The sequence below is a fragment of the Nannospalax galili genome, unplaced genomic scaffold (assembly GCF_000622305.1).
Source record: "Nannospalax galili isolate Female #2095 unplaced genomic scaffold, S.galili_v1.0 scaffold1009, whole genome shotgun sequence".
Lineage (NCBI taxonomy): Eukaryota > Metazoa > Chordata > Mammalia > Rodentia > Spalacidae > Nannospalax > Nannospalax galili.
The window spans coordinates 1,282,456-1,295,903 of record NW_008360054.1 but is presented as its reverse complement, the minus strand read 5'-3'; the positions used below and the strand labels follow the sequence as shown (position 1 = coordinate 1,295,903).

The window sequence follows — 13,448 nt, the reverse complement described above, 5'->3', positions numbered from 1 at the left end:
TTCTCCATGGAAGATACACAGTGCCTGTTGTGTTATTTGTGTTTTTCTATATTTCCTATACTTTGCAAACAAAATCATATGGGAAAAAAGCAGCTATTGATAATTGATTGATTGCAGTAATGAATATTGAACCTAGGGCCTCACACATGCTAAATAAGTGTTGCATTGCTGAGCTATATCCCCAGAAGAGTAACTGTAGATTTTTATATTTGAAAACAGAACTTAATTTTTAAAAACAATGTTGTATTGCTTGGTCTGTAATTCTAGCTGTTTGGAGGCTGAGGAAGGAGGACCACAAGTTCAAGTCCTACTTGGAGTACAGAGTGAGTTCAAGGCCAACCTGAGGAACTAAAAAGTCTCTGGCTCAAAATAAAAACCAAAGAAGGCTGGAGATGTATTTTAGCAGTATAAAACTAGGCTAGATGAGTTTGAGGCCAGCCTGGTCTACATAGTGAGTTCCAGGACAGCTGGGGCTACAAGGAGACCCTGTCTCAAAAAAGACAAAACAACAACAACAACAACAACAAAACTAGACTAGGATCTACCAGTGAGGGGCTGGGGGCATGGCTCAGTGGTAGGGCATATGCCTAGAATTCCATAGTGAAAGTCTGGGGACATAGCTCAATGGTAGAACACCTGTCTACAACCTACTAGTGAGGGACTGGAGGCATGGCTCCGTGGAAGAGCACATGCCTAGAATCCCCTAATGAAAGTTTGGAGTTGTGTTTCAATAGTAGACAGCATGTAAAATATTCATCTATGAGAATCTGGGGGTGAGTCTTGGGGATGAGTGACTCAACTGTAAATTCACTGGCTTAGAAGACATTAATGATGGTATAAGCATAGGCCTTAGTGACAGAGTACATACCTGTAGTTAATTGGCAATAGCACACACACACACATACACACACACACACTACACAGAGTTGCATTATCATTATTTTGTTCCTTTGCAGTCTCTCTGGGCATCCTCAGTTTTCTATATCAATCTCCAACACACAGAATTTGTTAAAGCAATATATGTAAGTGGGTGTGATGACACTTCCAGGAAATCTCAACTCTTAGGAGACTAAAGCAGTAGAATTCTAAGTCTGAGGCCAGCTTGTAATATATAGACATGCTGCAAAAAGAGAGACACACAGAGAGAACCAGAGGCCGTGAACTAAATTTGCTCAGCATGCTGTAGAAAAACTGCTGAACTATGGCTTCCATATAATAATTGTTAGGCAAAGGCATAGCTCAAATAAGTGAACTCATAACTCATCACTCTCTCTTTCTCTTTCTCTCTCTCACTGTGTGTGTGTGTGTGTGTGTGTGTGTGTGTGTGTGTGTCTGTTTCTGTCTCTCTCTCTCTAAGGAAAACAAGAAAATATCTCAGGAACAGGAAATAAGATTAGATTGTGAATATAATTTATGATTTCTAGGGAGTAAGCACAGCAGAACGTACCTTCAGTGCTAGTAGGTAATGTGGATGTCAGAGAGCCCTTGCCTGGTCTGGCAGTGCCTCCATGTGGGTCTCCATTAGGTATCTTTGTGTGAGGTTTCAGGACATCATCCGTTTCTGCAGATGAGAGTAAAGAAGGCAGGGGTCATTCATCTCTTCAGAGTGTACTGTCTAAATGGAACATTTCATTGAGTATATCTCATTCTTTTTCTCAAGTCTGTGACTGTGACCTTGAGTCACAACTACATGTAGCCATATCCATCTCTACCTCTGACTATAAATTCACCCATCCTTCCAGCTATGTGTAAATCTGTCTTTCCTTCTACCGTTGCCTTCTTTTATCCTTGCTTCCTACTCTCCATCCTTTATTTCTGCTTGCTTTCCTTATTTTTTTCCCTTTTTTCTGTTTTTTTTTTTTTTGTGTGTGTGTGTGTGTGTGTTTGTGTTTGGTTTGGTTTTACAGAGGGTCTCAGGTAGCTCAAGATTGCATTAAACTTGATTTGTAATTGAGAATGATTTAAAACTTCGGATTCAACTTCCTCTACTTCCTAATTGCTGGGATGGCAGGTGTGGACCACCATGTCCAGTTTATACTGTACTAGGAGTAGAACCCAGAGCCTTGTGCATGCAATGCAAGACAAGTGTTCTACCAACTGAGCCATATCCCCTTATTGTTTCCGTCTGCCCTTCTTTCCTTCTACCTTTACTGAATTTTGTCCTTTTTCATTTTATTTTTTGGTTTTATATTATATTTTAATTTAATTTAATTATGAGGCAGGGTATGAGTGTATCTCAGGATGGCCTTGAGTTTCTGATCCTCATTCTTTCTTTCTTTTCATTTTTTCCATCTATCTATTCACATTTCCTTCCATTCTTTCCTTTTATCTATCTATTTTTCTGTTCATGCTTCTGTACCTCCATCTCCACATCTACTTTCTTTTTTGTTTCTCAAAAATGAGACAAGGTCTCACACAGCAGCCCAGGCTAGCCTGGAACTTAATATGTAGTCCTAGGCTTGGCTGGAACTCAAGACAATCCTATTGCCTCAGCCTCCCAAGTTCTGGGATTACAGATATGTGCAACCATACCCAACACAAACTTCTATATAATTACCTTGTCCTCATCTCTTGCTTAATAAACTTCCATGATTCCCATGATTCACTAATGAACAATGAGTCAAAGCACCCCAAGCATGTGGGGGTACATGCCTGTAATTTCAACTCAGGAGGCTGAAGCAAGGAGAATCATAATTTCAAGGCCTGCTTAGGCTGTGGAAACACACTGTCTAAAACAGAAACATGAATCAATAACTTCAAATATCTGTGCCTTCATTGTGAGTTGTTCAAGCTAGCTAAGCCCATTATCAAACTCTTTCTTTAGAGATTGTTGAATGAAGGAGAGGATGTTGTTGGAGGACTTCCTTAGACTTCTGTCAACAAAATTTGGCAACAGATATAATCTTTTTATGAGAATAAAATTTCTAAGAGAGGGATCTGGAGAGATGACTCAGCTGTTAAGAGCATTGGCTACTCTTGCAGCAGGCCCAGGTTCAAGTCCCAGCACCCACATGGCAGCTAACAACTGTCTATAACTCTAGTTCCAGGGGAATCCAACACCCTCTTCTATCCTCTGTGGGCACTGCATGACAATGCACTTATACACATGCAAGCAATATACTCATACACATAAAATAAAAACAATAAGTAAAATGTTTTTTAATTCTTAAAAGGTCTCTTCCTTTACTTGCTACTAATTTGAAAGTGTTATTTCATTTTTTGGGTCCTTCCCACATCATTTTCATTCCTTCCATCTTCATGAACTCATGTTTTCTTTCTTACTTTTTAACTGTTCTTACTATAGAAATGTTCAACTCAAAAGAGCCAAAACTCTTCCTTGAGCCAGGTCTAGTGGTGCAGGCCTGTAGTCCCTGCTGTGTGGAAGGCTGTCACAAGAGTGCTTCAAGTTCAAGGTCAGGTTTAAGGTCAGGTTAATCTCCTGAGTGAGTGCAAGGTCAGCCTGGGCCACCCGATCTCAAAATAGACACATAAAAGAAGGTCTGATAGCATAGCTCAGTGGTAGACCATGTGTCAATCTCCAGGGAACATCACCAAAAACAAAGCAGAACAAAATCTCCCCCTTGAATCTAGCCCTCCGTGTCTCACTGATACATCCTCTGAGGATCCCCGCATTGCTTCTCACTTTATGTCTACTTGAGTTTTCTGTAGTATTTGACAGAACTTATCATCTCTGCCTAAAACTGTCTTCCTATGGCTACTATAAAGCCAGAATCTCTTGTGTTTCCTGCTGACTTTTTTGTTTTTTTTCCCTGTCTTTTTGAGACAGGGTGTCCCTGTAGCCCCAGCTGGCCTGGAACTGGCTATGTAGACCAGGCTGATCTCAAACTCACAGAGATTTGCCTGCCTCTGGCTCCCAAGTGCTGGGATTAAAGGTGCGCATCACCATGCCCAGCTTCCTACTGATTCTTGAATCACTCCTTCCAGATTAATGGTTTTGAGGATAAATTCTTACTTACATACAGTTTGAGTTCTTTTTTCTGGAGGGGGTTTTGCTTGGGATCAAATCCAGGGCATTTTGTATAGTAGGAAAGCATTCTAGCACTCAGGTATACCCACAGCTCTTGGGCTTTTCAGACAGGGTTTCACTGCACAGCCCATTCTGGCCTTGAATTCATAGACTTCCTGCCTCGGCCTACCTTGTGATGGGATGACTGGCACGCACCACCATACCTGGCTAAGTTCCAATCTTTGTCCTCTCAAATTTTAGCTTTATGACCTTGAGCAAACTGACTTCTACATTTCTTAGTTTCATCACCTGCAAAATAAGCTTGCAATACTAATTTGAATGTTCTAATGAAGATTAAAAACCTTAACACTATCTATTCCTGAATTTCAGCCCGTCTCCTGAGTAATATTATGATTAGCTCTTCAGAGGGGAAATGTTGCAGTAACATTAAAGGCCTATTAAAAGAAAGCTATTCTCAGGCTGGAGACATGCTCATCTGTTAAGAACACCGATTGCTCTTGCAGGGGACCCTGGTTCTATTTCTAGTTCCCACAAGGTGACTGACTCATAATCACCTGTAACTCTAGTTCCAAGAGATGTGACACCTCTTCTGGCCTCCCTAGCTATGCAAGTGGTACACATTCACACATGAATGCAAAACACTCATATACACAAAGATAAATAAAAAGCATAAAATAAAGATAAATAAATCATTTTTAAAAAGAGATGGAAAGAAGAGAGAAAGCTGTTTCCTTCTGGTCAAGAGACTATAAACCTAACATTCCGGGTGGATGGGTCAATCACCTGGCAAAGGAACCAACCCTCACGTAGGTGGAAGTAAAAAGCTGCCACAAGGCTCTGTTGGGTCTGCCCAGCTTAGAGCTGTAACTTTTCCTTTTTCTTCTCTTCTTTCTCTTTTTTATTGAGATTCCAGCCAGAGCCTAAGTATTTTTTTTCCTGGTAGTCTGGGCTCCCTTACTCTTTCTCTGAAGCTCCGCTCGCCCTCTGTGCCATGTGGCTGCTTGTCCACCATGTGGCTGATCTCCATGCCTCCCTAACTCAAACAATATGGTTTTCACTCCCTCCTCTTCTCTATCCAACCACCTCTGGGACAGTGTCAAGATACACAGTTGCCTACTTTGATGCTTTTCCTATAAACTCTGATAAAATTATCCTCAAGCTTAAAAAAAAAATTTTAAAAAAAAGTTAAAAAATAAACCATAATGAAATAGCGCCTGACATAGAAGTAAGTGCTGTATAAGTGCTTAGCTGCCACACATCGTCACTGTTAGTCAACATCATTAGTAATCATACTACATCACCAATATTGCTGCTATAATTATTTACCTTCTTTCTTATTTGTCTATGTTTTGTCTGTGCCTAGCTTAGTATTTGCACTTGACTGATGCTAATAAATCAACAAATATTTTCTAAAAGGACTTCTGGCATGGGGTAGACAGAGGGTATAGCATAGTGGTAGAGCATTTGTCTAGCTTGTGCAAGGCCCTTGGCTCCATTTGTAGTACCATACAGAAAGAGATTCATATTGTAGAAAAGATGGACAGATTTTTAAGCATATAGCATATGCAATAGAGTTTTACTAAGCCCCACAAAAGAATTAAATAAAGTCATTTGTAGGAAAAAGGATGAAACTGGAAAATGTCATATATGGTTGTTTGAATAAGAAATAGACTCAATAGGCTCAAGTATATCAATACTTAGACCCAATTGGAGGTGCTGTTTGGGGAAGTCATAGAACCTTTGGGAAGAGGAGCCATGCTGGAGGAAGTTCATCACTGGAGGTAGGTTTAAGTGTCAATAACCTTGCTCCACTTCCAGTTCACTCACTGCTTTCTGCATGTGGTCCAAGATGAATCTCTCAGCTTCCTGCCCTGGCTATCTGCTGCCATGTCTCCCCTGACATTAAGGACTCTCCATCTGGTACTGTAGCCCCAATAAACTCTTTCTTCTATAAGTCACTTTAGGTCATGGTGCTTTGCCATAGCAACTAATACACTGTGTTAAACAAAATTAGCTGGACATGGAAAAGAAAATATCAGGGTTTTTTCTCAAGTGGAAATTCCAAAGACCTAAAGATAGAAGACAGACTACAAGAGAAGTGATGAGATCCAGGGGAAGAAAAAAGGGGGTAAGAGTACATAGCAGGAAAGAGTGATATGACTCAGAACACTGTTAAAGCAGGAAAGGAAATAGTAATATGAAACCCTCTAATTTGTACAATTTGTATGATTGAATAATGAAAAGAATAAACACAAATTCGGGTGTAAGAATGCACTAATTTTCTTTGACTTCTTAAGAAAGCCACGCCCCCGAGACTGAGTATAAAAACAGTGACTCCTTACTTGCCAAATGGGTTGAGCATGGAAGAACTGGAAAGGCACTGGTAAGTCTTCCCAAGTCAGCACTCTCAGTCGCCCTGGTTTTCAACATGGAATATAAAGCCGTCTTGATGTCTTGAGTTCTAGGCTCCAAGGTACTAAACATAACCAAAGGATTTTGAAGACTGCTGTTCACTGTTACAAGACTGGTGTCTTCTGTCTCTAAGGAAGCTGAAGATGAAGTAATTCCATGGAGACCAGTGCTGGCTGGGGAGTCAGTGGTAGTAGAGGCAGAAGAGTGTAACTGTGTAGAAGCTGATAAAGGCAGGTTCTCTACAATGGTGGACACCATCGAATTCCCAGGGCTGGGCTCTGTCTTAGGATAGGGACTGCTGGAAGTCACAGATAAGCTGGCTTTTAGTAAGCTTGTTGTGACAAAAGAAGCCATACTTCCTGGAGATGGAGGTGTCAATGTGTCAATAAAAATGGCCTTAGTTGAAGTCAGTCTATCAGGTGTCAGAAGACGGGTACTTTCTGACACAGGCATAGTAGTCAACTTGGACTCTGAGAACGATGTTAACCCAGAGAACTCAACAGAAAATGGAGAACCGTTTAAGTGGGTAACTGTCTCTACTGGAACATGAGTCAACTGTGAAGATGGAGACTGATCTTGGGTTATTTTCATTGGAGCGGTAACGTGGACCTCAGAACTCTGCAAATTGGGAGTGAACACAGGTACTGAAGGTAAATTTGTTGGTGTGGCTGAGCTGCTTTGTAAAGACATTCTAGTGTTCATCCATTCAGAAGTCAGATGGGAAAACAGCTCTGTTGTAGATCTTGTAGTCTCTAAATAAGCAGGCAATGATGTGGACATAGTAGCCACCCATTTGGAGGAATATGTATCCATTGGATAGGTGGTCCTATATGATTCAGAGGCTATTGCTATAGAGGAACTTAGTTCATGCCCCAAACTAGATGTCTTCACATTGGTTACTGTAACACTTGAGGAAGAGTGAAAATTTTCTGTACCAGTAGTGACTTCTGATGTGCCCAGTATTTCAAGTAAGGAGCTACTCAAATTTGTAGATGAACTTGTTCCAGATTCCAAGCTACTGTTCAATGTATCTGTCATCTTCAAAAACCCAGAAGTAGGCACTGAAGTCCCTGGAAAATCAGTGGAGGTTGATATCGGCAATAACATAGAGGAAACAGAAGATGAGGTCTCAGTAGGTAATGCCAACAGGGAAAAGGCAGAACTGGTTTCTTCCATGGTGGGAAGATTCATACTCAATAAAGTAGACACCTGTGAGGGAGGATATTTTGTAGGAACATTTGGATGAGTCCCTGTGGTTGTGGTTAATGTGTCCCAGGTAAGAGTATCCTTTGTTGAAGCCCCAGGAGGAACTAAATGGGTGGTAGTGGCAACTTCTGAAGACTCTGTACTGATGGAAGTGGCAGTTAGCCTTTTCGTTGTTCCATTGGAGATGCCAGGTGGATTAGTCAAATGAGAAAGACCAGAGATAGATGTTCTGGTATAGGGGATGACTTCTTTCCTGTACACCTCAGTAATGGCACCAGTGTGCATATCGTCAAGGACAGTACTTATCTTTGTAGAGGTGGTCTGTTCAAAGATGCTAGACTCACTGGCTTCAGGAGACACAGAAAAACCAGACTCCACTGGAATTATGGTAATCTCAAGGGAGGTAGGGCTGGATGTTGATGCAATGGTCCCCATTATGCTGTGAGAGGTAAAGATTGGAGACTGTTTTATGTACAGCTCTGACTCCATAGGGAAAGTAGAATCTGAGTCATGTCTAGAACGTGCAGGGTCCACCACATTCACTACTGTGCTTGAAAGAGACTGAGCATTCTCTGTCTCTGGAGCTAATTCAGAAGTCAATATCTTTTCTGAATTGTTATACAACTTAAGAGATGGACTGGTAACAGATTCCAAGACGGTGCCCAACACTACTATGGTCTTCAGAGGTCCAGAAATGAGGAGTGATGACACAGGAAGAGAGAAGGTACTCGTATCTGATTGTGTTGAATATGGAGATGAAGGTATGTTTATTGCAGATAAAGACAAAAGTGAAGATTGAGAATTGGTTCCATGCAGAGGGGAGGGGTTTGTTTCTGACAAGCCCTCAGACCTACTATTTGGAAGAGACGACACAGTAAGATATGGAAACCTTTCAGAACTAGGGAAGAACGTCTTTTCCCTGGGCCCTGTGGTTGAGCCTTCCCAAGGAGAGAGGCCATTTGAGAATTGCGATATTGTGTGTGACAGAATCACAGAAGATGTGATATCAGGTGTAATTGATTCAGAAGACTCAGTGTGTCGGAGCAGGGATCTTGGTCTGGTAGTGTCCACCCTGCTCACTGACGTGCTGTAGTAAGTGTAACTTGTTTGTGGTTTTCTACTGTCCTGTGAACTGGTCGGCCCACTGTTGCTCTGCTTGGGGGAAGAACTGGTAAATGAAGCTAAGCTCATGTCTACCCCCTTTGCAGTAGTCTCCCCAGAAGAGAAAGTGGAGGCCATAAGATCAAGAGAGGAGGGACGTTGACGCTGTGAAGTGTAAGCAAACGGGGAAGGTGGTGCTCGTCCAGGCCTACTAGCTGAGGGATCTGAAGAGCTAGTTTTTGGTCGAGGTGGAGAGCTTGTCTGTAATGGTGACTCGGGACTGCCGGGGTGAGGCATGGAGTCTGAGTGTGCAGATGTCTGAGTCGCGGTAGAGAGCTTCCCAACAACCGGGACACTGGTGGATGTGTCCCTGCGAGTGGTGATGTTGGATGATTCCCAAGGAGGACTTGCGGCGCTGTTGTGAGTTTCCAGAAGGATGGCGGTGGAGAAGCTGGAGGAGGACCCTGTTTGGATGTCTCCTGTTTCTGAGGTAGGAACGTGACCTGAAAAGAAAGTTGTGTCACCAGAGAGGTTTTCTGTGCTGGGTCTCCTGGAAGAAGTGCTAGTGGGAGCTGTGGGAAGAACAGCTGTGTCTTCTCTGGAGTGGGCACTCTCCTCAGGAGTGTGGCTGTATGGCACTGTGGTGGTGGGGGAACGGGGTGACCCAGACTCATTCCTTGCATTGCCAGAAGATGCAGACATTAAGGTGGAAACCCTGCCATCCAGGGGGCTTCTCAAAGTCATCGTGGAAGATGTGATAGCAGGTGTGACTGATTGGGAAGACACAGTGTGCTGAAAGTGGGCTGACATCGTGCCAGAGGAAGTGTAACTCGTTTGTGAGTTTCTGGTGTCTTGTGAAGTTGTCGGCGCATCGTGGATCCTGCCTGGAGACCAAGTGGTGGAGGGGGTGAAACTTGTGTCCAAACCCTTTGAAGTCATCACCCCAAAATTGAATGTGGAGGCCGTAGGAGCAGGAGCGTAGGGAGGTTTTCCCTGTGATGAGGAAGCAGCAGAGGAAGGTGATGTTCTGCCAGCAGGTGCTGAGGAATCTACAGAGCTGGTTGTTTCCTGGGGTACGGTGTTTGTTTGTAAGAGCGACTTGCCAGTGCCTGGAAGAGGAGGCACTGAGTGTGAGTGTGGAGAGGCACGAGGCACCATTAAGACAGCCCCTGTCACCGGGACACTACTTGATGTGTGCGGGGAAGTCAAATCCTTGGATAGTTCCACAACATCAACTGTTTGAAAGGTATCAGGTTTTGGAACGAGGGAGGTAGAGGGAATCAAGGGATGTGGACTTGGGTTGGATGTTCTGCCAGGGGAGAGGACTTCTGTACTGGATTTCAAAGGAGTGGTAGCTGGCCACGGAGCATGGTCAGCACTTGTTTTGGAAGGAAAGGTAGTCTTCTCTGGAGCGATGCTTTCTGACACTGGTGGGTTGAAGGAACGATGTGAGTGGGTCTTTATCTCTTCGGTGGTTGATGGCAGAGACGCTAAGTTGGAAATTTCACCGACCTGTGTTATGTGTGGTGTGTTCATAGATGTGGTGGTATCGGGTGTAACTGCTTCAGAGGACTCAGTGTGTCGGAGCAGGGATCTTGGTCTGGTAGTGTCCACCCTGCTCACTGACGTGCTGTAGTAAGTGTAACTTGTTTGTGGTTTTCTACTGTCCTGTGAACTGGTCGGCCCACTGTTACTCTGCTTGGGGGAAGAACTGGTAAATGAAGCTAAGCTCATGTCTACCCCCTTTGCAGTAGTCTCCCCAGAAGAGAAAGTGGAGGCCATAAGATCAGGAGAGGAGGGACGTTGACGCTGTGAAGTGTAAGCAAACGGGGAAGGTGGTGCTCGTCCAGGCCTACTAGCTGAGGGATCTGAAGAGCTAGTTTTTGGTCGAGGTGGAGAGCTTGTCTGTAATGGTGACTCGGGACTGCTGGGGTGAGGCATGGAGTCTGAGTGTGCAGATGTCTGAGTCGCGGTAGAGAGCATCCCAAGAACCAGGACACTGGTGGATGTGTCCCTGCGAGTGGTGACATTGGATGATTCCCAAGGAGGACTTGCGGCGCTGTTGTGAGTTTCTGGAAGGATGGCGGTGGAGAAGCTGGAGGAGGACCCCGTTGGGATGTCTCCTGTTTCTGAGGTAGGAACGTGACCAGAAAAGGAAGTTCTGTCACCAGAGAGGTTTTCTGTGCTGGGTCTCCTGGCAGAAGTGCTAGTGGGAGCTGTGGAGAGAACAGCAGTGTCTTCTCTGGAATGGGCACTCTCGTCAGGAGTGTGGCTGTATGGCACTGTGGTGGTGGGGGAACGGTGTGACCCAGACTCATTCCTTGCATTGCCAGAAGATGCAGACATTAAGATGGAAACCCTGCCATCCAGGAGGCTTCTCAAAGTCATCGTGGAAGATGTGATAGCAGGTGTGACTGATTGGGAAGACACAGTGTGCTGAAAGTGGAGTCCAGCACCACTGCTGTCCACGGGGGCTGACATCGTGCCAGAGGAATTGTAACTCGTTTGTGAGTTTCTGGTGTCTTGTGAAGTTGTCGGCACATCGTGGATCCTGCCTGGAGACCAAGTGGTGGAGGGGGTGAAACTTGTGTCCAAACCCTTTGAAGTCATCACCCCAAAATTGAATGTGGAGGCCGTAGGAGCAGGAGCGTAGGGAGGTTTTCCCTGTGATGAGGAAGCAGCAGAGGAAGGTGATGTTCTGCCAGCAGGTGCTGAGGAATCCACGGAGCTGGTTGTTTCCTGGGGTACAGTGTTTGTTTGTAAGAGCGACTTGCCAGTGTCTGGAAGAGGAGGCACCGAGTGTGAGTGTGGAGAGGCACGAGGCACCATTAAGACAGCCCCTGTCACCGGGACACTACTTGATATGTGCAAGGAAGTCAAATCCTTGGATAGTTCCACAACATCAATTGTTTGAAAGGTATCAGGTTTTGGAACGAGGGAGGTAGAGGGATTCAAAGGATGTGGCCTTGGGTTGGATGTTCTGCCAGGGGAGAGGACTTCTGTACTGGATTTCAAAGGAGTGGTAGCTGGCCACGGAGCATGGTCAGCACTTGTTTTGGAAGGAAAGGTAGTCTTCTCTGGAGCGATGCTTTCTGACACTGGTGGGTTGAAGGAACGATGTGAGTGGGTTTTAATGTCTTCCGTGGTTGATGGCAGAGACCCTAAGTTGGAAATTTCACCGACCCGTGTTATATGTGGTGTGTTCATAGAAGCGGTGGTATAGAGTGTAACTGCTTCAGGGTACTCTGTGTGTTGAAGAGAACTTGTCCTTGGTGAGACTTCATAACTTGTGGTCAGTGGAGTAGATGTATCTGATAGTGGATTTGTCTGAGTGATTCTGTACACTTTTCCTGTCAGTGAGGTGGTGTTTGAAATTTTGTGGGAATGAGTCTTGTGTGATATGTCCACAGGATTTTCTGTTGAGGTATTAGTCATTACTCCTGTTTGTTCTTGGCTGTCAGAGGCCAACAGTATGGTGGTGATTCTGTTTGGGAAGGCTTTTTTCATGGACTGTGGTTTACCTGTTGTTAATGTTATCCTAGCAGAAATGGCTTTAGTGTCAGATGTTGTTGTGTAATTGCTAGTGTGTACTGTAGATAGGCTAGTACTGTACTCTGTGGATGAGTTAGTCTCCTCAGGCATGGTAGTTTGTAGGTATGTTGGCATCAGCAAGAAAGGTACCTGTGTCTTAATTCTTGTAATGCCAGGTGTAGTCATTGAAGTGGAAACTGTGGTGTCTCCTGTGGATTGCAAGGTCATCGTGGAAGATGTGTTATCAAATCGAGCTGACTCAGTTGGAGTAGTGTTTTGTGTTAGGGTTCCATCTCTCATGGTTTCTACACTAGTCTCTCTTGTATTTGTGGGAACTAGACTTCTTTGTGAGCTTCTTCTGTCTTTTAAAGTGGCCTGGGTTGATAACCCTACAGTGCTCTGGTCCTGAATTGAAGTGATCATAGAAACTACAATTCTTTCCCATCCCTTTGAAGTTGTTTTTAGAATAGAGTTTACAGGAGAGGAATGATTTTGACCAGGTGAAGTAGAAGTCATGGCTGAAGGTATCTTGGTCCCAAATGTAGTTCTTAGGGAATCTGGAGAGGTGATTCTTTCCATAGGTGTAGACCTTGCTTCCAACAGTGCTGTGGGGCTCTGGTCATGAGGTGCAAAGTCTGAGTGTGATTTCTGAACTACATGGGAGTTTGTCTCTGAGACTGAGGGAATGGTTGAAGTATCCCAGGTTAGGGCTCCTTTTAATGTAGAACCAGGATGGCTCATTTTGCTGATCGTAGTCCTGAACACTGCTTCTTTTGTGGTGGGGAAGTTGGAGAGCCTGGTGTTGCTTCCAGTGGAGACATCAGCTGATGTCATTGAGTAAAGAAAGATTTCTGTGGATGATCTGCTTGCTGAGATGTTTTCTGTATTGAAAAGCCCTGTAGACAAGCTAGTGGACACTATAGAAAGTCTATCAGTGTACTCTGTGGGCAAGATTATATCCTCATCCATGCTGGTTTCCAGACTTGTTGTGGTCTGAGTTTCAGTTATAATCAATTCAGAAGATGTTGGTGCTGACTTGTAAAGTATTGTGTTCCCTGTGGTATGTGGGATATTCATGGAAGATAAAAATTTAGACTGAAGTGATTCAGTTAATAAAGTTGACTGAGATTGGGGTTCAGAGCTGCTGGTATTCACAGTGCTCACTACTGATTTTAAGGGATTTTTAAAGGAATGACTCAGCTGTGAATTA

General features: G+C 44.0%; 1 protein-coding gene across 1 annotated transcript in view; it reads right to left on the bottom strand.

Annotated features, from left to right (window-relative positions):
• LOC103726548 (mucin-16) overlaps window positions 1-12,466 on the bottom strand; it is a 215,162-nt gene extending 202,696 nt beyond the window's left edge. The window contains exons 1-2 of the mRNA XM_029559169.1: window positions 6,331-12,466; window positions 1,448-1,561 (exon numbers count right to left, since the gene is read on the bottom strand). Coding sequence (XP_029415029.1) covers window positions 1,448-1,561; window positions 6,331-12,466 — 6,250 coding nt within the window. The remainder of the gene's footprint in view (window positions 1-1,447; window positions 1,562-6,330) is intronic.
• Window positions 12,467-13,448: the final 982 nt, after the last annotated feature.